Source organism: Crinia signifera, chromosome 5 (genome assembly GCF_055691185.1).
Source record: "Crinia signifera chromosome 5, ASM5569118v1, whole genome shotgun sequence".
NCBI classification, from domain to species: domain Eukaryota; kingdom Metazoa; phylum Chordata; class Amphibia; order Anura; family Myobatrachidae; genus Crinia; species Crinia signifera.
The window spans coordinates 43,020,203-43,045,773 of NC_139221.1; the positions used below are offsets into that span (position 1 = coordinate 43,020,203).

Consider the following 25,571-nt stretch of genomic DNA (forward strand, 5'->3'; position numbering starts at 1 on the left):
CACACAATAGGCACACTATACAAAATGTAGAGAGCACCAAAGCAAAACTTAATTATCAGCATTTTTTAATAGGTTCTATCATCATTCCAATCTCATTCATCTGGTGAAATAATTCAAAACAATTTACAAAATTTGATGAAATATCATCGATGCACAATTTACAAAACATTCTTAGTTTAATGAAAAGCTATATAAAATGATAACGAAGCACAAAGGTTTAATGGGAATGAAATTCAATCCAACCGTGTTTTAACAATATCACTATTATTGACGCCTCAATTATCAGTATAATTCACTTCATGATTACGAGAACATTTCTAACATTGACTAAGTAACACGAGAAGATTTTTAGATTTGTTTCACAATAAGACCTACAGATTTAGGGGGGTAGTCAATCTGTGCAGAGATTTCCCGACAGGGGAAATGTCACCTATTCAATGCCGCCATTAACGACAGCATTGGAGGCTGACCGATCAGAATTTTCAAAAAGTTGGATCTGTGTTGTTGAAATTTATGGAGTTTCCGACACTTGACAGTCGGTACATTGAATACAGACTGTCGCTGTTCTATCAGAAGCCATCGGGAAAACAGCCAGGATTCCGACTGTCGGGACATCCCGACAGTTGGAATCTGGGATTAAATACCTCCCTTCAAGTCTGAGGCCAAGCAAGATTTATAGAACAGAATACAATCTAGATGTTTTCTTGAGTCAAACAGATTTGCAAATGTTCATACAGAAAACAAGATGCCATGGTTTTATTGATAAAAGTTTAATGACTCGGTTATAAAAAGAAAAAAAAAAAAAGTTAAGATTTTTACACTTGCACCATAAAATTGGGGCCTCCTCTACACGTCAAAAAGAGGAAATTTCACAAATTTGGTCTTAAAATCCATACTGTAGGTCTTGTAAATTGAATCCAGCTAAGCAAAAAACAGGTCCTATATGAATTGCTTGATTGCAAAAACAGTTTCTTCCTCCGTTTGTTCTCTAAATACATTTTATTTTAGCAAAACTGAAAAAGAGAGAAAAGAAAGTTTAGTCAACATTCCAGATTCCTTATTAAAAAGAATTTGTAGCAATAACACAAACAATCTACGATTATATACAGGGGTTAAATAAGGAAACATGGTCCTAAAAATAGTCAAGAAACGGATCTGTTTTTCTTATTCCAACACTACAGTCTTATTTAACCCTTTGAGTGTCAACATCTGAGAGATGTTCAAAATATCTGCTAAAAATACCAGTGTCGCTCACATTTGTTATATAAATTAAAATAAAAAATGTTTTGTGAAAAAAACAAAATATATTTCCTATATACATTATGATAAATAAAAATGTTTGTTTGGCAATTTTTTACACCTATTTCGACAAATTCACTTGGCACTCAAAGGGTTAATCAGTATGATCACACACACTGACAAAAAAAGAAAAAATTCAGACAAAAAAATACAATAAAATGCACTTGGATAACTTAATTAAACAAGTAATTAATATAAGAGCATAACGCAAACATTTCTGAATAGAGTAGTGACAGCCAGTAATGGGTCAATGTGCATATACGACCAGAAGCACGTTTTAAAAGGGAATAAAAAAAATAAAAAAAAACCTCTCAAATTGGACATAGCTGCAAGGGAGGTTACATAATCCTAAAATTGTAAGAAAGCTAAAAAAAAAAAAAAAAAAAAAAAAAAAAAACTCTTACCTTCCACCGATTTCCACAATTATTACACAAAACAAATGTCGTCATTGGTTCATCAGCGCTGCGAGTCTGAACCTAATAAACATATATGAAAAAGGTCAATTGCAGGAAGTAGGAATATTCCACAGGGGAAATAATTAATTTGGTGCAAATGACATAGAAACGATGTTAGAATGCATAAGTGAAATAGAATGCACAATTAGGAAGCAATTCAATACCAGTCAGACAGCGTGCACAGCCAGTAACGAGGAGCATCCATTAAGACCTGGTGTTATGGCTGTCTCCCAATTCTTTTGCCAGTGTAGTAAATACCACATTACCTATATTTTATAGGTTATCGTTACAGTGTGAAGTCAGGTATTTTTTAAATTCATTATTCTATGCATTAATTGAATTTTCCAGTTAAAGATGAAATATGAAGTAATTATAAAATATAACAGGTTATGTAAATTATTAAGCTTTTGAAGGCTAATGGTGTGTACACACAGTGCAATATGGTCGCTGAGCAATTTTGGCTTAATAAATCTCTGCAATATATTGCTCAGTATCGTTTTCATCAGCGACCTTGTGTGAAAATTGCAAGCTATTCTGTCTCTACCTCATTTTGGCTAGAATTCGCTGGTTTCTGGTGTACAGTGCATTGTGCACCAGCGACCATTAAGGGCTGGGTGCGGGAGCGCGCTCCTAGAGATTTATCTCCCACAACACAAAAAACACACTGCCTATACGGTCGCTCAGCGACAATGGCTTAAATTGCGCCGTGTGTACAGGGCTTTAGAATAAATCTTTTACACTTTAGTTAATAGTAGATATTTTATTACATACCCGGTTATTTAAAAAATTAACTATTTATAAAAAAAACATGTAAAAACCGTGTAGCTTTAAGAATGTAAGCGTTAATTACCATGTTGTGCAGTTTGCAATAGAAGTCTACTATTTAGCCCCTTCCGCCAATAAGGCGAGGAAACTAGAACAGGGACACAGCAGCTTACATGGAACAATGGGGCAGATGTATGTAGTATCATTATGGGGGAGAAGGGATATCAGCGCACGTTATGTGCACTGATACCTCTTCTCCCCCATGTATGATGGAGCCAGCGTGCGGTAAAGCCGCTATGCGCCCCTGTCCATATCGGCGCTGCTATCTAAATGATAGCAGCAGGCTGACGAAGCCCTATCTAAACAGCAGGGACAGCACTGTCCCTGCTGTTAGCTATGGGTTGCTGGGGATCTCGCGTGAGTAGCGAGATCCCGCGCATGCCCAGTCGAGCCGTCCGGGGGTCAGGAGACAGCGCATCAGTTTCCACTGATGCGCTATCTCCAGGAGGGGACATCGCCGGAGGGGGGAGTTAATACATCTTGTCGATGTCCTTTCCTGCTTCGCCTCGCTAATGAGGTGATGCAGTAAGTGTTATAGCGGCACGATACGCGCCGCTATAATACATCTGCCCCTATGTGTCCAATTCAGACCTGCTCCAATGATCGGGTTGTGTGTGTATGCGCATAGTCGCTCATATGTGCAAACTTCCGGCGCTAACACCTTCAGTGAGTCTTTCTTCCTGCTCACAGTGGGCGGATGAAGAAAAGTCAGAATAAAAGTAATTTTATTCGCAAAGAGAGGAAAAACCATTTGATGGTAAGTATCAAATGATTTGTCCTCTGTGCGGGCGCATGGGAGCGGATGTCTACGCATACAAATCCGCTCGTAGCGTGGGGATTCGGACAGAAACAGGGGTGCGTGCATTCAGCAGGGCGGCATTAATCTGCTCAAAAATATACAAAACAGGTCTGAATCGACCCAAAATCACAGCACGGTGTGAATACCATTAAAAAAGTTAATAAATATAAAAAAAACACATGTATCGTGTTTAAAGATTATAATATTCCTGTTAATAATTTGCAGCTACAAAGCAGCTTACAGACTGCCTCCAAAATACATGGTGCCCACATTACCTGTGTATAAGTGCAATTCTTCTTTTTGCATTTGCCACAGGAGAATAGGTCGGTCTCCGTGCCGCCGGTCTTGGACAACTGATGCTCTCGGATCGCCTCCTTTGTCAGATTTTTCCGCATCTCTTTAAGTTCATCACTTGCCATGTCCTGCACACAATCCAAAGAGAACGCCATGGGTTATTTATTTATTAACAGGTTATTTATATAACATAATGTAAATATTCCGCAGCGCTTTACAGAATATAGTTGAACATTCAGTCCCTGCCCTAGTTTAGCTTACAATCTATAATTCCCTACACGCACATATATTCTACGGTTAATTTTGTTGGGAGCCAATTGACCTAGCAATATATTTTTGGATTGTGGGAGGAAACCGGAGTACCCGGAGGAAACCCACGCAAACATGGGGAGACTATACAAAAACTCTACAGTTAGGGCCATGGTGGGAATCAAACCCCTGACCTCGGCGCTGTGAGGCAGTAACCATTACACCATCCGTTCTGCCCCAATGTGTGATAGGGTCGGTTTGCTGGACGTGCAGCATGTCAACTGAGAACGGCTGTATTTTTAAAGTGGCAACATAAACAAGGAAAAAAACAACCGGATTCCTCGACCATGCTCAAATGAGTCACCCTTAAGAATGTCTTCATACAGCATTGACCATAACTTTAAATGGCAAATAACAGCCCTAAAGTCAGTCACACAAATGTAGGAACAAGTGGAACGTTTCAGGGCTGACAGGAAGATAATTACCATCTGTCTAAGGTCAAAAACCCCAAATGTACAGCAGTTTATCCAGAGATAATAAGCACTGTGAGCACCACATTTCAGAATTTGTACTCCGGTACTTATGTATTATCTGGGCTCCCATGTTAAATGCACCCCATTTTTTCATACCCCTACTATCCAACTACGCATGGAGTTGATTTTATATAGTGTGGCGAGCGCAGCGAGCCACCGTGCCCGAAGCGTGGCGAGCGCAGCGAGGGGACGCGGTCTCATAAGAGAAACGGGAGCCCAGATATTACATAAGTACCTTTGTACTCCTTTGATAGAAACATGGACAGGGAGAAGGAGAAACAATATGGAACAGAAACACACAGGAGTCTGCCAATTAATATGCTTAACATGACTTGTACATTTACATCCAGTCCCTACAGAAAACAGAGGTGGCAGATGGCTCAAGGGAGAACAATGTTCTGTGCGCTACATTTATGAAGGGACCCAAGTGACATGATTCCACGGTCACTAAGTAACCGTTAAGCATACTGTCACCTTCCTCTGTGTGCAACCGATTCTCTCAGGAGAGCCAAGATACTCACCTCGGCCGACATCCTGGCAAAATGATCTGGACCAATGTTGCCACATAGGACATTTCGCCTCAAGTTGGGATTTTTTGCATCCTTCAAGTTGGCGATTCTGCTCCGCACTCTGTTCTTGTATTTTGCATCTGTGTTTTTAAATTCTTGGAATACAGGTGAAAAAATTATTAAGGAATAATGGCGCATGGAATGGAAAGTAAGACAATATTAGGAGATGGAGAGCACACTTGTAATGAAGGGATAGGCTACACCAGGAAATATACTGAAGCTGGTACTCTCTCAAGATCTCAAATATACTTCAGAAACCCCTGCAAAATAACCCTACATGCAAGACTGAGGGGGGAAACTCAATCCCCGCCTCTATTTCCGACAGGGGGGGGGGGTCTATTCAATGCGGTCTTTCTCGACAGCACTGAAGAGGCATATCGTCAGAACGGGACCGACTTTAAAAGCGGTTGGGCCTGCTTTGCTGAGAAAGGTGTTGGATTGTCAAGATCACGGCCGTATCACAACAATCCACAGATGTATAAGCGGACATGTCCCCCTTTTTGACAATCGGCAGGTGGGACATTTAATCCCGCCTGCTGATAAATAGGCGGGCAAACGGGCCAGGGCTGTCGGGACCAACAGACAGTCGGGACCTGGGATCCAAAACCCACCCCAAGGCTGTATAAACACTATGCGATACATCGTTCATACAGCCAACAAGGACATTACAATTGCCCGTCCAGTTGTCGTGTCAGGCCAAACACACTGAGGGGCAGATTGGCAAGTGTGTATAGCTTGCCAAATGGGCCTCTTGGTCGGCAGGTCCGTCTTTCATGTTCGTGCCATGAGGATAGTTTCTTCCTAATAGACCTACTGTGTAATTGTACATCTGTTGACTTACTAGGCCTTTTCTGTTCTACTTACATTTCTACAAAATAGAAGTATTAGGTATTTCATGGACAATAGTGTGGTAAAATAACACAAAGTGTATGGTGTTAATAAAGCACCATTGCTGCATAGAGTACGGACTGCTAAATTCTGGTAAACTAGGTAAGCTTTTATTTATAAACATATACTGTGTATTTGGTGTCAAATTCTGCCATCTATCATGGTCAACCAATTCGCCGCTGTGTTTATTAATAGCATAATGCCAAACTCCTCTTTGTATAAAATGACTCCTGAAAAATTGTACCTTTACAGCAGTGATCTTCAACCTTTTTACCTTGCGGCACATTAACTAAGATTTTTAAATTGCCAAGGCACACCATGAGATCCCCACAGGGCAAAACACATTAGCCCCCACAGGAAAAAAAAAAATCACACTGGTCCCTACAGGTAACAAAAATAAACTACATTGGCCCTTTACAGTACATGAAAAGAAGAGACCAGTAAATAACAGTTGAACTGGTGGTGGCAGTAAATTGGTTTGGGCATCTCTAGATCTGGGGGCACACTTGAGAACAGCTCGAGGCACACTAGTGTGCCACGGCACAGTGGTTGTAAAAGCCCTGATTTACACTATAGAATAACCAAATTAAAAAAATTAATATGTAGCGCTACTAGTGGTGCTGGCCATGAGTCAAAACACATACAACAGTTACTTAAATGACAATAATTTGGTTTCAATCATTACTAGAAGCACATAGCTTTCATGTTTCTCATTATGGAAACATTCTCAGAATTTAAAAACCTACCAGACTAATGGCACCAATGGATATTTCTAGCAAAAAGAAGGCTGTTATTTATAAAATGTTGGAACACCACCAACTGTTTCAGAGATGGAACCACTGAATGTGAGCAAGTTTTTAAATATCTGGCTAAAAACTGCCAATGGGACATTACAGCCACTCAATTCAAACGCTATGATCAGAGTATAAACTTGGCCACGCCCATGTAGCAGGTCATGCTGTTTGCTGCTCAGGCTGACTAGGTGGCTCTGTTGTGGCTTCAATGGGGCCGGTAAGTCTGGCTAGAAGACTACCTTTAATGACCAGCAATAGTGGCCACTTTCCTCCACAACTGCCAATTTGTCAGGTATGATAACTGGTCTTAATGCCAGTTGAGGTTGCCAAAATAGGACCATCAAGAAATAACAAAATTTGCATTCAGACAACACTAAAAGGATATCTTCCTCGATTTGGGCCCCCAGCTCCTCATCATCTGCTCCAATGGTAATGTAGTCATCTGTGGTAGAAACACAAGAAAAGTACAAGTTAAAAACAGAAGATATCGAAGTAAACATACATGAAATGATGCACACTTTATGTTGCAGCGCTTTGTTCAGTGCCTGCGAGTACTCCTATCCTGCTACACAGAGGAGTTTCCACCATATAGAAATAAGATGCTAGATATCTATAAGAAAAAAACCTGAAGATGTCGTATGCATATTACCTTTCAATGGGCGTAGAGGACTCGATTTATTTATATAAATCATAATTATCTCATTTATCCTAGATAATAGCAGGGATTTTAGGTTTCCTCCATATTCAAGTGCAGTGAAAAAAATTATGTGAAATCACTGATTTCAGAGACCTTTCATCGTTTCCTGAAAACACGGCTGTGCCTAGTGGTACTAATGGGAGATTTCCCCCAGACGATATTTATATAGACTGTTGAAGAGATGGTTCTCTGTTGTTGTTGTTAATTCAAACTAAAATTTCTGTATGCTATTAGTACTTTGCAGTTGTCCCTTGCTCATGTATTGCCTGACTTGCTCATCTCCTCAGCTGAGCCAGCCAGACTAAAAGGTGCCCATACACGTTACAATTATTGTATACAATATTGCATCTCATCGCATCTCGGTTTTGCGATGAGATCTAGTACAAAAAGTGCTGCACATACTTTTTGTACTAGATCTCATCGCAAAACCGAGATGAGATGCGATATTGTATACAATAATTGTAATGTGTATGGGCACCTTAAGTTGAGAGGACAGCCCCCCCTCCCCCATCTAACAGCAGCCTCTCTCCCCTTTACCCCCAGCAACTCTTCACCACTCGCCGGCACAGCCTGTTATCACTTCAGCTGGCCCAGCAGGTCAATTCAAATAAATATCACGGCACATGAATGAAAGTGACACCGTTTAAGTATAGTGAGAGTTGACCTTTATTAAACAGAGCCCCTAATGCCAGAATGGAGCGCGCATGGAAAGCTGGTAGTCCACCAGGAATCATAGGGTGACGGTGTCAAATTGCTGTGCAACAAATCTTAAATTACACCTACGAAAGGTTAGATAAGAGATGCACAGAGCAGCTGTCTACAGTTGAGCGGGTGCAGTCATATGGCGAGACGAGTTACAGTTCCCTTCTTTCTCCCCAAGTAGACAGGTGTATATGCACCTCATGTAACCTGCCCGTCTTCTCTTCCATCTAGATCAGAGCTGGCCAAACCGGTCCTCGCGATCTACCAACAGTTCACGTTTTCCAGACCACCTCGCTGGTGCACAGGTGCAGTTGTTACTAACTGTCACATGTTCTCACACGCAGTGAATTAATTCCTAACCGACACATTCTATAGATCCACAGGTGGTCTGGAAAACATGAACCGTTGGTAGATCTCGAAGACCAGTTTGGACACCCCTGGTATAGATTATAAGCTGCTTGGAGCAGAGCACTCTCTCGCACTTCAATTACAGCTCTCTCCTACTCATGGACCCACCATCTATAGCCACATCTCTCCTCACCCAATCGTTCACCTCTTCCAACAGCTGCCCTCCCTAGTTGCATCCAGACAAGTCCTTTGCTTCCTTACATCTCAGCTGTATTGTGTACAGAGAACGGTGGCGCTAATTGTTATCTGTGCTCAGTTACTGTAACGGTCTAATGTGCGCCATATGTACGGCACTGCAAACCACTTGTGGGGTCTTATAAATATAATGATAAAAATAATACTGATATGCAACACACAACACCAGTACTGAATTGCTTGCTGCCAATATTATATGTCTTATCAGTTCTATTATGTGTGACGCATTTACTTAGTATATTTTAGAAATCACTCACCGCATTAAAGGAAAAGAAATGCCAGTACCGTTATTCTCTCCGGCCATTCATCCTATGGTGAAGTAGACATGCCCTCATGAACACAACATAAGTGACAAATGTCTAAAAAAAGGTTTCTTTCTATATACCCACATAAAACCGTAACATTAAAGCCACCTGACTAATACTGCGCCGGTTCCCCCTCATGCCACCACAACAGATGTGACCCATTGAGGCTTTGATTCCATAAGACCACTGAAGGTGTTCTGTGGTATCTTGCACCGGATGTCAGCAGCAGAGCCAGTTAGTTACAAGGTGGGGCCTCCTTGTCTCAGACTTGTCAATCCGGCACAACCGTCAGATGCTTCACCAGACTGAGATCTGGGCAATTTGGACACCAAATCAATACTTTGTACTCTGTGATGTTGCTCAAATCATTCCTAAACTGCTATCACTGCCACCAGGAAATAATCATCATGAAGGTGTGCACTTGGTCTGCAACAATGTTAAGGTATGAGGTATGTGTGGAAGTAACATAGACACGAATGCAAGGATCCAAGGTCTCCCTGATCACAACCTCCTCCACCGGCTTGCAGTCTTCCATAGTGCACCATGGTTACCATATCTTCTCCAGAGAAAGGACACACGTATATGACCATCCACATAATTCATCAGTTCAGTCAGGACAGGGAGCAGTATGGGTGCTCTGACCAGTCCGTGGCTATGCAGCAACCTGCAATGCACTGCTTGGACTGACATCTCCCATAGCCGCCAACACTTTGTGCTCTTCTGTGGGATCAAATCAGATGGTTTAGGCCAGAGGTTCCCAAACTTTTTTGAATGACGGCACCCTAGAGTATCAGAATATTTTTCAGGGCACCCCCTAGGCCAAAGTTTGACCAAGAATAAAAAAAATAAATGAAATAAGTTTTGCTTAAATGTCATCCTTAGGTCCAGTTATGTGGTGAGGAACACGATTCACTTCTGTTTCCCCACATATTTTATAGCTGGAAGCCCCAAGCACTGATTTTGCCTGTTTCATTGGCCATAAATAATTTGAATTGGTTCTGGACCACCAACCTGAGGAACCCCTACAAGTGTTCTTGAGGCACCCCAGGCGCACAGTTTGGGAACCACTGGTTTAGGCTTTGATCACTATGGGCATCAATGAGCCTTGGAACCCATGATCCAGTCACTGATTTCGAGGTTGTCCTTGCTTGGGTTACTTTGGTGGGTACTAACAAATGCCCACCAGGAACACCTCACAAGACCTGCCGTTTGTTTTTGGGATGCCCTGGCCCAGTCGCCTAGCCATCACAATTCGTCAAGGTCACTCAAATCTTTATGCTTGCCCATCTGTCCTGCTTACAAGACATAGACTTCCAGAACAGAGTACTCACTTGATGCCTAATATACCCCACCCCTTGACAAATGCCACTGTATCCAGACAATCAATGTTATTTCATCTGTCTGTGTTTCGGTTATGGATGCATGTCAAGGTCACCATGCTTCGGTTCTCACTTTATGCCCACCTGGGTCGTACAAAAAAAAAAAAAAATACGTGTGTCAACCTTTTAAGTGTTAAGTGTTGACCTTAAGCTTGTGTCGAACTTCTATTATCGACTTAGTTACTATCGGCCATTAGTGGTCGACCTAGACATTGTCCACCCAGGGACCGTATTACCCCCCCCCCCCACCCAACTATGACACCTGTGTCCAATATCTTCAGTATGGATATATATTTCTATGCAGAGCAGACAGTCAGACAGTAGGACCACAGAAGGACGCTGCAATCAGCCTCACCTAAGCCATATATTGCTAATACAACATATTGCACTTCATTACGTGGGCAAATGTTGCAAAATAAGTTAGGATGTTAACATGCAACAGTGATCACCACAAAAATCATAAAGCAAATCTACCAATAAATAGTCTTTACGTTGCATTTTTCCGGGATCTGTTCTCGGGTGTGATATAGGTTGACATAAAGAAGGTAAATTTTCACACAATGTCGGCATGTTCTGAGTGTCAACACTACTGTTTATCTAGATCCCTAACCCCAATTGCTGCCTAACCCTATTTAAAAACAGGTATTTGGGACTCTAAGTGTCGCACCAACTAAACACAGCTGCCGGCAGAGTTTTAACTTAAGATTTATTCAAATGAACAAGACACGAAAAACACAATATGAAGCCCTAATAATGCAAATATATAGAATTATATAAATATCTGAAATTCCTTATTAAAAATACAGGTAGTAAGTCCAAGCATAAATCAAAACCTGTGGAAGGTAAATAGCAGGGGAGCTTACAGTTCAGCCCGCTTGATACTCACTAACAAGTTCCATGGTTCCCAGTATAGACAGAACAGCATACAGAGGTTATTTTTCCACTTGTTCCAGGCTATTTAGCTCTCATTCAAGGATATCCCCTAACCTAACCCTAACTGCATGTATCAACATTAACAATGTAGACATTCTGAATGTTGCCAATTTAACTGGGACCATTTCCCGCGACCACCAAAACTAGAAAATCTGAATATCTGATTAAAAATGCTGCAGTACGGATGGTGTAATGGTTAGCATTGCTTCCTCACAGCGCTGAGGTCATGGATTTGATTCCCACCATGGCCCTTACTGTGCGGAGTTTGTATATTCTCCCCGTATTTGCGTGGGTTTCCTCCAGGTACTCCTGTTTCCTCCCACAATCCAAAAATATGCCGGTAGGTTCACTGGCTCCCAACAAAATGAACTTTAGAATGTCTGTGTGTGCGTGTACATGTGGTATGGAATATAGATTGTAAGCTCCACTGGGACAGGGACTGATGTGAGTGTTCAATTATTCTCTGTAAAGCGCTGCGGAATATGTGTGCGCTATATAAATCACTGGTAATAAATGCAAAGGACATGGATAGAACTGTATATAAAACACAAAAGGTTAGGCTATAGACATTTGTTGTATTGTGTAGACTCAAAAGCAGGAAAACCACACATTGGCCCTTATTCAGATCTGATCGCAGTAAAAATTTATTTGGAAAATGGGCAAACCATGTGCACTGCAGGTGGGGCAGATGTAACATGTGCAGAGAGAGTTAGATTTGTGTGAGTTATTTTTTTCTGTGCAGGGTAAATACTGGCTGCATTATTTTTACACTGCAATTTAGACTTACATCTAACATCTTACATCTGCAGTGCACATGGTTTTGCCCATTTTCCCAAAAAAAAAAAAAAAATTTGCACTGCAATCAGATCTGAATAAGGGCCATTGTGAATTCATTTTCAACTGCAAACACTGGAACAATGAGTAAAACGCTATCCATGCATTTGGGTTAACATTGTCAAAGCTTATACGCAGTCCCCCTGTAAGGTGGGTGGGTTGAAGGGATAGCCATTGATTTCAGTAAATCACCCACTCTCTTTCAAAGATTTTAGGATAGTGCCACGTATGTGAACGCATAATTTTACACCTATGCTTATAGTACATAAGATACTTTCACAATGTAGCCTATTTGCAAAAGCTGGTCTTGAGGTTCTCCCTCCAGCAGCTGAACTAAATGAGGACATCACCAGGTCCCAGCACTGGACGAAGAAGAGGCTCCGACCACACTGATCGCACCGCATCCTATGCTGTTACTGGATGTTTACTCGCCTGAAAAGAAATTACCGTAATGACCATCTGATTCCTGCGTACAGGTGTACCAGGTGTAGGTGTCCTGCGTACGTGTGCCAAGTGTCACATACACTATATGGCCAAATCTACTTGGACAACCCTTCTAAACAGCCTTCTTGTCCATTTCTGCCTCACTCATTGCTAACTGCTATATTTAATAAAAATATACAAAAACACACAGCCATGTCAACCTTTAGCAGTAGAAAGGGTTGTACTACAAAACTCATCATGGCCATGTTAGGATGCTACCTATCTAACAGGTCAAATTGTTCCATTTCTCCCCTGCCAGAGATGCCCTGGTCAACATCTAGGAAGCAGCAAAGCAGTAGGCCACAGGAGAATGGTGCCAAGTAGTGCAGAAGGGCATAGTATGCCAAAATGTTCTTCCCCCAGTTACAAAATTCACCTGGAAGCAACGTCCCCATAAGAATGTTTGTAGAGCGCATCAAGGATTAGGTTACGATGGCGGAGCAGTTGTACACAAGTGCCCGCTCTTCGTGTGCAATGGCAAACATTGGCTGGAGTGGTATAAAACAATGCACTTAGGAGCAGAGGAAAGGACTAAACACAATTCACCGTCTGTCAGTAGGATGGCCGGATCTAAGTTTTTGTGTTGTCAGGATGTGTATTGCCAACCAGAAAGTTTGCAGGTGTGCACAGATTTTTGTACTATACATATGTATATATGACAAGTGGCATTTCCAAATTATTTTGATGATGTAGCTCTCATGATTAAAATCCTTTTCCCCCCCAGGACATGCCTGTGGGAGTTTCCATACTGGTGGTTATGGAATATTCATTAAAGTGAGCAGGGCTAAAAAAAAAAAGTGATCTAATAAAATGGATCTACCAGGATTACCAGGCCGCTCCTGCATCAAGTGTTCTGTTAAATCCACCATCTCCGAGAAGCCCATCTCATTTCTTGCCCAGCATGAGAGGTATAGTTGTAAGACCCGTATGGGCATTTTTTTTCTCCACAAGAAAAAAACAAACTGATCACCGATTCACATAAACCAAATGCAATGACAACTGTCCCAACTACGGGGGCTATTGTGACCCGATCGCTCTGCGTTCAGATAGCCGCTGCCCAGCCAGAATGAAAACCCGCCCTGCCTTGCGAAAGGATTGCGAAAATGATGCCGATCAGCTGCAAATCCATACACAGCTTACTCCTCAAATGATTTTCAGTCTGTGAGTAACCCAGAATCTACTCTGCCAGTGCAACAGAATCAGGCTGATCGGGTGCAGAGCTGAAATCACACGTCCTCCCTGAAAACACCTGGGCACGCCTTCAGTTTCCCTGACGATCCCAGATACAGGCCGGTGACCACCCCCACATGTCGGCTTCCTGTCAATCAACTTGCGAAAGGCTTGCAAATAGAGTAATCGCTGATTCTTATCGCCATTTGGCCTCACACATGCACAGTCTTTCGATAATCGATCTTCGCGTGAGATCGCGCAGCAGCGATCAGGTCTGAATAACCCCCTGTGTGCTTTGTGAAGGAGCCCAATGTGCTTAAGGAAAGAAGTTTAACAAGCGCTCACAATACTGTATAATTTCACTTGTATCACTGAGTTGATAATACAATGGGCTTTCGGTCATCAGACACACATACTATAGGGTAGAACTGTACAGATGCATTGCTAGGAGAGCATACAAAAAACACCACGAGTAGTACATTAAACCCGAACAGGGATGTGGAGAGAAATGGTGGACATCAACAAACACAGGAAAAGGGAGTAACCAGCGCCAATGTCCTGGTAATAAGCTGAAGCAGTCTGCAGAACATAAGACACGTACACCTGAAATATTTCTGTAGTGATAGCGCCAACACTCACCTCCTGTTTTAAGGGCTGTAGCGAGAAGCTCTCTGCATTTAATCCTGACCGGATCTGATGTGCTGGGTGCTCGTGGGAAAGATGTAAGAAAGCCATCAGATGGGGCTGCACACTCTTCCTTCCGAGTGCTCAAACTACTGCTAGAACTGCTGGCAGAAGAAAAGTGTACCATTTACTTATCCAGTGTATTAGGCATGTGTCCATCAAAAGAATCCGGTCGTTTAAACAGTCGTTTCAGACAGATGTAACCAGACATTGTTTTTATCTTTCGGAGAAAGAGACGGTCCATCAGAAGAAGTGATGCAGTATTTTGTGCTTGAGGACAGTGATTGTTTGTATATTTTGAGGTTAGAGGAATGGTGTTTAAGTGAGGACCCAGCTGCAATTTGGGGGGGGGGGGGGGGGGGGGGGGGGGGCAGCGCAGGTGGTCCAGTACACATTCTGTTTTATCTCAGACCTATATTGGCTATCCTCCTAGCATTAATGAAATACATTTTCCCCAAGTGGACAGGTCATCATCATCATCACCACCCTACCCTCAGACTGGACCAAATCCAACCAACTCCCATCCTAATCCTCTGTTCTACTCTCACTGTCTATCCCATCTGTGTTACCCCTGTCTGCCTGCCCTCCCCTTTATAATGTCAGTTCTCACAACATTCCCTCATTTGCCCTTCATTCTCTTACTTAAACCATCTTCTACTCCATACTACCTAGTGTTCCTTCTAGAAACTGGACAGGACGGGGACAGAATGATAGGGGCGGACTAGGCCTGCCGAAGTCACCAAAGTGAGCGGGCCTGCTATCATCATCGTTGGGAGGAGGGGCAACTATGTATAGCTGGCATGGGATATTAGGGAAAGCATCCTAAAATCATATTATTAGTTCTAGCTTAAATAAAACTGAACATAGAGGTGAATTTGGCACCCATACATACGAGTATACGAGTGCCAGCAGTCATTGCAGTAATCAATGTGCTCTTTACCATCTACATGCCACCTGGTAAAGCTTTGTCCCTTTCCCCGATGCCGACAGTCTCTGACAGATGATCAAGAAGACATATCCACCCCCCTCCTCATATTTTTATCTATTACAGAGTATAAAGGGAATAGAAATGTTCCCGTGTATGGCAGGTGAGTATAATGAATTGGCAGATATATACAATATTTGGAAGGAAATCAAGATTGAAACAAGAGAGAGTGGACAGCGCTGAGGCAACATGCCAGCAGAATTACCACTCCAGACAAACCCGCAGGGTCTCCAAATAGCAGGAAATATTTTCATGGCTAGTTCCACCAAAAACAGAACCTTCAGCTTGGGTAGATTTAACCATAAAGAAAACGTCAAATGAAATCATATTGCAATGACAGAGGACACAGTGTGGTGGCAGCAACGTACCTCTCTTCCCGGGCCTCTGGACTGTTCTGGGCTGGAGAGGCCTGCTCTTTCTTCTTCTCCTCTGGTTCTTTTTCTAATGAAGGACCATCTACAAGGAAGCCAAATCTTGCTTTTTAATACAGCGTGTAAAACATTGCATAGGTAAACAGTAGGAGCTGTGATATACGTATCTAAGGTAATTCTTTTTCCCTTTCTAATAAAGAGTGTTCATTAAATGGCAACAAGATACTGGTGTATATTAGTATAAAAATACTGAAAGGTACACCGTCACAGTAGAAGTATCGAAACATACAGAGCGTTACTACAGACTGCTTCTGCAACCAGTGGCGTAAGTTTGTCCAATGTGCCCGGAGGCGGGACAAATAGTTGTGCCCCCCCATCATCATTTCTAAATATATGTATGTATGTATGTAGGTATGTTATGTATATTATGTTTAAAATAAAGTGACTGTGATGTCTATCGTCCTGCTAGGAGAGGGAGTCAGCCACAGAAGCCAAATCTATGGCTTTCAAAGAGGTGATTCAAACTTGCAGGGAAGGAGAGGTGCCCCCCTGGGAGCAGGAGCCCGGCGGCAGATTACTCCATTGCCTCCCAGTTACGCCTCTGTCTGCAACGTATGACAAATTTTATTTTAATTAACATTGTCAATGTATTTTTATTTTATCATAAATAGGAGAAAATACATTTAGTACGGAAACAAAACAAAAGTAGGCCACAATTCTAATTGGCCTCACAGAAAACGATGTTTGGCTTATTTCCCGCCAGAAAACAGTTTGCTACTCCCAGGTTACCTAGTAGTTTCTTCCAGGATTTAATGAGGGATTTGGCTAGAGAAGTCACATCTTCATTTGCACTTTGTTTACGGATGGCGTTCACCGACATTCCGATTCGGGTGGACTGCAAACAGAGAAAGGAAAGTAAGTAATCTGTACAGGGCCACATGTGAGGCTTCTAAAGTCATAGGAAAGAAGACTTGGCTTCAGAAAGTACCAATGTGTCACAGTGCCTATGTCAATATAAGCAAACTTCATTTTTGGCATGGTTTATTTTATTGAAAGGTTCTAAAGAATTAAAAAAATGAGAAGGATTATCTTCAATTCTTAACACACAGGAACACAGGACAGGTGCCCCGCTGAGCGAGCTGCCTAAGCACAGTCCACTCAGCATTCATCGCTGCATCTTCAATATCTGCAAAGCTGTGTTTAGTCTATGCTTCTAGGAAAAGCACTGCAACCTAAGCACCGTCATCGCTACAGGGTGTACACACTAAGCAATCCATGCTTCAGGTCTACCGATCTAGTCAGATCGCTTATTAATAGGGATTCAGAAGCCATGTGTACATGACAAGGTAACCTGGTCTCATTGTGGATTAGGCAGGGAATGTATATAAAGTAAACGTGAATGCTTAATAGATAAATACTACAAATGTGTACTCAGTCACAAAGAGGAGGGTTATTTCATTCGGTAATGCAATTGTTTTGTTCCAGCTAATCCAAAGCTTTTCACATTATTACTGTATCTGAAAAGGACATCAACTAACCAAGTGTATCAACTTTGTCAGGGTATGGGAACAGAACCACATTGTGTCCTGTGTATGTTTGATGTCCCTTTAAAACAAAGGGTTGCCTGAACACAAAAGTGATTACTTTAACCAGACAAGTCACAGCAACCTAGAATTTAATTACAACTATGAAAAGTCAATTAATTACATCTGAACTTTAGGTTTAAGAGCGCCCTCTATAGGTTCAAAGTAAAACTATCGTTGTTATAAACTACTAAGTAAAGGATCAACAAGCGACCAACACACTGGAATCATTTGCCTCAGAAATACTGAGAAATAATGATTACTGGGAGAGAAATATTCTATTCTCTAGCCATGAAGGGTATTACATTCTCCTTTAGCAACGCACACATACATATATATATATATATATATATATATATATATATATATATATATATATATATATATATATATACACACACACATACATAATCTGTTCTAATTTAAGATGCTTGCTATATCAAGCTTATAGGTAAACACCAAGGTAACAGACGGACCTTCATGATTATTAACACCAAATCAGTTGCAATTAGGCCTGGATTTAAATATTTCTAGTATATATGACCAGTGATAAAGTTGCTCAGCCACAGCTATGGTAACTTGACTATGTATTGCACTTGTTATACCCCTTTTATACCAAAACGCCGGGTCGCACCTGGGTTTTTGGAACCAGCTTCAAGCTGGGTGTGACCTGCCATTTGGTCCCTTTTACACCAGCAACCCCCCCCCCCCCCCTTCCCCCACCCGGTGCAGGCGGTTCCTGAGCTGCCGCTTGGAGATGACATCTCCAAGCGCCGATCGCCGCCACCGGGAGCGCTGCGCTGGGGGCAAGCCCAGCACTAAGGTAATCTGCTGGGCTGCCCCCGTGCACCCCCCGCCCTTGTCCGGGAGGTGAATGGAGGCCGCACACAGGCATCCATTCACCTCCTCTGCTGCCTGCAGAGTATAGCAGACAGCAACGCAGGCTGTCTGTACCCCCCGCCCAACCTGCAGGCGCTGCGGTCCGCAGGTTGCACATCCCCCATTGATGTAAATGGGAGCCAGGTCGGATGACCCGGCATACCCATTTACACCGCCCTCTAACCAGGTCCTAGCCATGTTCTACCCAGGTCAGGACCTGGGTAGAAGTCCCATGTAAAGGGACACGGCATGTCCCATTTACACCGCCGCTGACCCGCCGAAGACCTGGGGTTTTGAGGCGGTGTAAAAGGGGTATAAGTGAGGTTTCAATGGCCCTACATGCTAAAACGGGCTGTAAGCAGGGGCAACTTAGAGAGCAGCTAGAAACAAATGTGTACATGCACACGACCGCTCCCTCGTCTGTACACGCCCAGATGATGGAGGGAGGCGGTAACAACCCGCTGGGGTGTGCTTCGGCCATTGGGCAGGGCGTTCACACTGGGTGATAGAATGAGCGATATCGCTCAGAAGGGTTCAAATGAGAATGGGCAAGATTGTATGCACTTTCCAATGCCGGGTCCCCACTGCCACCGATATTGGCAGCTGGGAACGTACTGTGTGTACAGAAATTAAAGAGAAAATAAGTGTTTTCCTTCAGTCTTCCTCCAATTTCATCAAGCTGTGCCTCCTTGTTCAAGACATCCCCGTTCAACAAGCTGTGTCCCCTTTTTGAACTAGAATTATTGCTTCCTGTTACATTATTTCTATGATTTAGCAGATGATTTAGCTGAATCTGCTAACACATCATCTCGAAAAGCCCATACACACTGAGCGACTGCGCTGAAAGCAGCTCAATTTACCCGTCAGAGGTGCTTTCAGCTCAAATGCCGCCCAGTGTGTGCAGGGAAGCAATGAGCGCTGATGTGTGCTCCCGTGATCATCGCTGGCCCAGACGCTCATCTGTTGGTATTACCAGCAGATGAGCGGCGGAGTGGGGCGGCTTCTCATAGCGTCCTGCTATGGAAAGTTGTCCAGCCCCGTAAAAAAATAATAATTGACAAATGTGCAGGTATTAACATACCTCCTGTGCGTTACTGTATGGTAATGAGTGTACAATACACACTCCAGCTAACCACTCTGACCGGTTGAAGTCCATTACCCGGCCGATCGGATGGGATCTGCATCGTGTAGTGCATACACACTCGGTGGATGCAGGGGATGGCAGCACGATGTAGGATGCCATGTTGCATTCCACAGCATGGCTTCATAAACAATATTTTCTGGTTGGCCATGTGACCATGCAATGGGTTATATACACTTAGGGGGTATGCAATGTGCAGCCGCTATTTCCGACATAGGAAATAGCGGCGGCTCCCTAGTCAATGCTGTCTTTAGCGACAGCATTGATGTGGGATCACGGCAGAACGAGCCTGACTTCAGAAGCTGTCGGGCCCGTTCTGCCGATAACAGCCGTGGATTGTCATGATCCGGGCCGCAGATCGACAATCCAAAGCCGTTTTCGCAGCCACGCCCCCTTTGCGCCCATCGGCAGTCGGGACATTGTATCCCGTCTGTCGTTATGCGGTCGATCTGACCGCAAACGGGCCAGGATCACGGCTGTTGGCGGGGATCGACAGCCGTGATCCCAGATTGCATACCCCCTTAACGATATGCCCAATTTGTTGATACAATTTCCCCGGGGAAATATCATTTCCGTGTGTGCCCACCCTTCATCATTTTAGTAAGTACTGAGAGTACACATGAAATAAGCTACATCCATCTCGCCAACATTTAGTATAATGACTGTATTATAACCGCTATTGTTTATAGTGGTCCACCGAGTGCTGACTAGAGTGCTAGCTGTGCGCCACATCTGGCGAGTTCATTTTGTATGTATAAAGTAACTGGATGGAATATCAGTATACTGTAAGCCAGCGAGTCCTGGAGGGTCAGGCGTTGAAAGGACATTGGAGTATAACACAAGGCTGATTCAGACCTGATCGCACAGGTGCAAATTCACATTCCAGGCGTTTGTCGATAAACTGTGCATGCATAATGCTCCTAGCAAGGTGATTGGCGGGAAGCTGACATTTGGGGGTGGTACCTTGCCGTTTTCTGAGAGAGTCTGGGAAAACGCAGGCGTGTTCAAGAATTTGAGGGAAAGTTTTGTGACATCAGCTCTGGCCCCGAACAGCCTGTTTCTGTCGCAGCCGCCGAGTCCTGGGCTACTCACAGACTGCGCACAGTAGAACAATCATTTGATGGTGAGCGGATTGCATATGGATTTGCAACTGGGCTGTGATCAAGTCTGAATCAGGCCCAAAGTCATTTTCAATAACATCAAGTTCAGACTTTGGTGTGAAACAAACAAGATGCAAGAGTATGGATACAGTAAAACCTGGACTCATCAATGTAGCGATGTAATGCAAGGCGATGGTCAGAGACGTACCTGAAGAAGCTCCAGAGTCATAGGGAGATTTTTAAGCTCTTTCAATAAATCTAAAGCCCCGGCCTGTGTAAAGGAATCAAGTGAGAAATGTAAATATGGCAAACATACAGAAAGATTTCAAACACCTAAAAATAAGACTGTACATTGTATGCATTGTGACAACAGGAGATCATTAAATTACAATATCAGCGTTCAATGTAAATAATGAAACAAATAACTGCCAGCATGCAACCAGCTTATGTGGGGTACACACCAGGACGATATGGCCCAAAACGAGTCAATTTAGATACAATGTTGACCGATTGTATGTAAATTGGCCATGTTTTGGGCCATTTCGCTGTCACTTTGATGCAAACCCCATCCGATGCGCGGCCCAGCTGCAGGTAGGTTTTCAGAACCAACCATTGCAGTGGGTGGGGGTCGTGATCGGATCGCGATCACATCAGCGGCATTTTCACGGCGTGTCGGCAGCGTCAGCTCATGAGCGGGTCGTACGTTCCAGTGAGGACCCGCTCACGAGCACCATCGTCCTGGTGTGTACCGGCCTTAACAATCTTATTCAGAGATTAGAAGAGTACTTCTCTATCACAGAATAAAGGCCCCCATACATTAGGCCTACTTACAACTCCCCTGGGGGGGGTCACATACGATTTGGCACTTGATGTGCCAGGTTTTGCATGTGATAAATCGCATGCGATTTATCACATGCAGTACCCCCGGGGAGCTGCTGTCAGCGGGAGCCAAGCAGGGCATGGGGGCTGCAAGCAGGCAGCGGACGCAGCCTGTAGTACCTGCGGTGGAGGGAACCAGATGCCGAGCGGGGTACTGCAAGCAGGGAGCCATGCAGGGGAGGCAGTGGGCGCACTGGTCCAGGCGGTGAACTCCGCGAGGGGACCAGAGAGCAGAGACCGGGTAGCGTAGGGGAAGCCGGGCAGCAGCGGGCGGACATAGAAATGAATTAACAGTCAGTGATTGGCTGAGAGCTCTCTCAGTCAGAGAGCTCTCAGCCAATTACTGGCTGTCCATTCATTTTTATGTGCCCGGCTTCCCCTACGCTACCCGGTCTCTGTCTCTGATCCCCTTGCGGCGTTCACCGCCTGGAAGTATCTATTTGCGGCATCCCCCCCCGCCCAGGATAGTGCGCCCACTGTCCCCCGCTCGGCTCCCTCCACCGCACGTACTATACGCTGCATCCCCTGCCTGCCTTGGGCTGCACATATGTGCAGCCCGTCCGACCTCCCTAATCCGACCCGATGCGCACGGGACCGCGCATCGGGTCGGATGGGATGTCTGCACATGCGATTTGGCCCGATTTCACAGCCCGATTCCTCCGAATCGGGTCAAATCGGGCCCAAATCGCATAGTGTATGGCGGCCTTAAGAGCCTGTGAGATGGTCTGTTACAGCTATAGGTTAGGATAATACTCAGTACAGACAGCTGATTACTACAGTATAGGGCACAGTAAACAAGCTTTATGTAGCATGTGCTATTTACAGTGGAGAGATGTGGGTTTGCAAGTTGCAGTAATAACACCATCACAAATACACCACCATCAAATTGACTAATAAGGGTGCAGACTGCAACAATACCGATATATGACATAAGGTGTGTACATATGGTGCAATTGCCTTGCAATTAGATCCCGATTTGATCAATCTCGATCGAATCGCACAGCAAGCAAAACACATTGGATCTTGACTATATAGTACAGGTCTGTACTATGTAGTCTTGCCTGAACCTTTTATATTACTATTCGATATAGAGTGAACAAGAGAGAAACAGCATTGAATGCGGCTGAAACCGTTTTGGGTACAAAAGCAAAACTGAATAGAAAAATAGACATAAGGTGCGCGCACACACACACACAGTGCAATGTGCTCTCCATGTGTTTTGTACTAGATCGCATTACATGTAGTTCAAAATGCATGCAATACGCTACGACAGCGTGCGTTTTAACCTAGATGAGATCTAGTTCCAAAAAAGTATGCGCTGTACATACTTTTTGGACTATGCAATGTGTGTGTATAGTCCAAATCAGATTCAGAATCAGCTTTATTGGCCAGGTATACTTGCATATACTAGGAATTTGTTTTCGGTTTGTGTTTACCTTGCGATTCGATCCCGATTGAATTGCAAGGCAATCGCACCTTGTGTACTCCCCTTGGAGAGAGATAAAGGGGTAGATTTATTATAGCGGCGCCTATCGCGCCGCTATAACAGTTCCTGCTTCGCCTCATTAGCGAGGCGAAGCAGGAGGGGACACCGACAAGATCTACTAAGATCTTGCCGCCGGAGTGGGGGAGCGCTAACTCCCCCCTCCGGCGACGTCCCTCCTGGAGACAGCGCATCAGTTAATACTGATGCGCCGTCTCCTTCCCCCCCGGCCGGCTGACTTCGCATGCGCGGGATCTCGCTAGTCTCGCGAGATCCCAGCGCAGCTCAGCCCCAGCAGCAGGGACAGCGCTGTCCCTGTTGTTTGGTATAGGCATCGCCGTCTGCAGCTGGCGAAGTCGACAGCTGCAGGCGGCGGAACGGTCAGCGATGCTGACCGTTCATAAATCTGGCAGGAGGCAGGGGCGCAGTGCAAAACATCGCCCCTGCGCTATGCCTCCTGCCCCACACCGCCGGCGTTAGAGTAAACGCTCGGCGGGTGTGATAGATTAGGCGATGCGCTATCCCCTGCTTCAGCGCACGGGGATAGCGCATTTACACATCAACGCCACTTCATAAATCTACCCCAAAGTACCAGCCACACCACCTAAATGTCATTGCTAACACCTAGCCTGGTACTTTTTCTCTCTCTACTTTGTCATGCTCCATGACTTAGTACATGTCCACCATTTGTGGCCCTACATGGATGCACCAGACACCTGCTGTATACATACACATATTAGATTAGTACCAACGAGCCTACAGAGCATTAAATAACCTTAATTCGCACATTGTGGGTCAGTGATTTCTGGCAGCCAGTGAGCTGTTGTAGATGCTCTGCGTACACCGGCTGCACACTGCCCCTGCCGTGGCTACAATGCAGGAGAGGGATCCTGAATTATACCTCCTCCCTTTTACCACATGGGAGCGCGCAGCTGGTGTTTGTGGTGTGCGTGTCGGGAGCGCGCAGCTGCTGGCGGTCCCCCGGTGTCGGGAGCGTGCACCAGTACTGGAGGGAACTAGGATTCCATAACACCGAGTTACTGTAACCGAGGCAGGGGTAACAATAACACAATGCACATAGTGGCCGGCTGCACGGAGACATAGCTCCCAGCGGCCCTCACCGTGTTCTTCTTCTGCACCATCCGCTCCATCTTCTTGGCGATGCGGATTATCTCCTCCCCGCCGAGGGCGCTCATGTCTGCAGCTGCCCGCTCGCCGCTCTCACATGCACAGGCGGAGGACGCGGGGTTACGGAGCCGCTGTGAGTTCCCGCTTTAGGCGTCCTCTCCTCCTCCGCTGCACTCTCCGGAAGCTTCGCACGACAGTAGCAGATGGCGAGGACGCCGCTAGGCTGTCACCATACGCGACGCTCTGCCCCTTCCTGTGTCTGATGTGCGCCACCCTGCGGCGGGACATGGGTACTGCACGGATTGTCATCAGTAACTGTGTGTGGTGCCCTGCTGCTTGCTAGGCGGTGCTCACTGCACAGCACACACACACAGCACCATCAGCCAGCACATGCAGCCAAGGAAAAATCTAGGGCGAGGTAGTGTGAGGACGTGCTCTTCTGGCTTATGGGAAACGTATTACACGTGCGATGTAATACATGTGCAGGTAGTTTAGAATAGGCATGTCCAAACTGTAGCTCTCCAGCTGTTGTGAAACTACACATCCCAGCATGCCTTGCCATAGTTTTAGCGGGAAGCGGTCATCTATTAGAATGAACTTAGGTCGACTGGCAGGAAGGTCGACCTGACTTAAGGTCGACATGGGCCAAGGTCGACATGACTTAAGGTCGAATTTGCATAAAGGTCGACATGAGGAAGGTCGACTGGTCATAAGGTCGACATGGGTTTTTCACTGTTTTTTGAGCCGACATGTGCCGACAGGCGGTATTTCATGCCCTACCATCCACTAGGGTGTGGTGGGAGAATAAAATAGTGTGCCCGAAGCATTGCGAGCGATGCGAGGGTCCGATTCTCATTGCCAACTGTGTCCATGTCGACTGTGTCGACAATCGGATCAAAAACCAGTGAAAAACCCATGTCGTCCTTATGACCAGTCGACCTTCCTCATGTCGACCTTTATGCAAATTCGACACTAGGAATTTTTTGTGGATTACAAATATAGGACTTGTAGTTTCACAACAGTACACTTTAAACATGCTAGGGACATACTTCATACTTGCCTACTTTTGAAAACTAATTTCAGGGAGAATATAGTTGGTAGTAGAATTTTGCACAGCGCCCCACTGAGGGGGCGTGTCATGCTCCACCCAAAGGGCGTGTCTAGTTCCATATATGGAGATTGTGAAAAGAGATTGTGCACATGGCACTTATGGTGTGTACACACGGTGAGATTCCCTTGCTATTCAACTTAAGATTTGAGTTCTATGCAATCTTTGCTAACTGTACTATTTATATACAATTCATACAATCTACATACGATTTGCACTATATAGTCATTGCTACCCTGTCTATCTGGGTTTCGCTTTGTGCTGTCATAGGAGCGCGCATTGGGATCTCAAGGTAAAAAACCTGTGTGATCTGCATGCAAATTTGACTAAATAGTCAAAATCTTATGTCATATCTCACCGTGTGTACACAGCATTAGAAGCATGGGTGTGTACTGCTACATCTGAGAGGAATCTTTTTA

At 44.4% G+C, this 25,571-nt stretch overlaps 1 protein-coding gene across 2 annotated transcripts; it reads right to left on the reverse strand.

The window, feature by feature from the left end:
• Positions 1-48: 48 nt before the first annotated feature.
• On the reverse strand, positions 49-24,310 carry TCEA1 (transcription elongation factor A1). 2 transcript variants are annotated; one of them, XM_083187102.1, is made up of 10 exons: positions 24,038-24,310; positions 20,763-20,825; positions 16,641-16,746; positions 15,849-15,936; positions 14,451-14,596; positions 7,091-7,147; positions 4,976-5,130; positions 3,654-3,800; positions 1,704-1,775; positions 49-1,013 (listed from the first exon to the last, which is right to left on the reverse strand). In XM_083187102.1, exons 1-10 carry the CDS (start codon positions 24,110-24,112, stop codon positions 1,005-1,007), a joined length of 918 nt encoding a protein of 305 aa, XP_083043228.1. In that variant the 5' UTR covers positions 24,113-24,310; the 3' UTR covers positions 49-1,004. The 2 variants fall into 2 exon arrangements, with proteins under 2 accessions (XP_083043228.1, XP_083043227.1); XM_083187101.1 differs by having other exon boundaries at positions 14,451-14,599; positions 24,038-24,306.
• Positions 24,311-25,571: the final 1,261 nt, after the last annotated feature.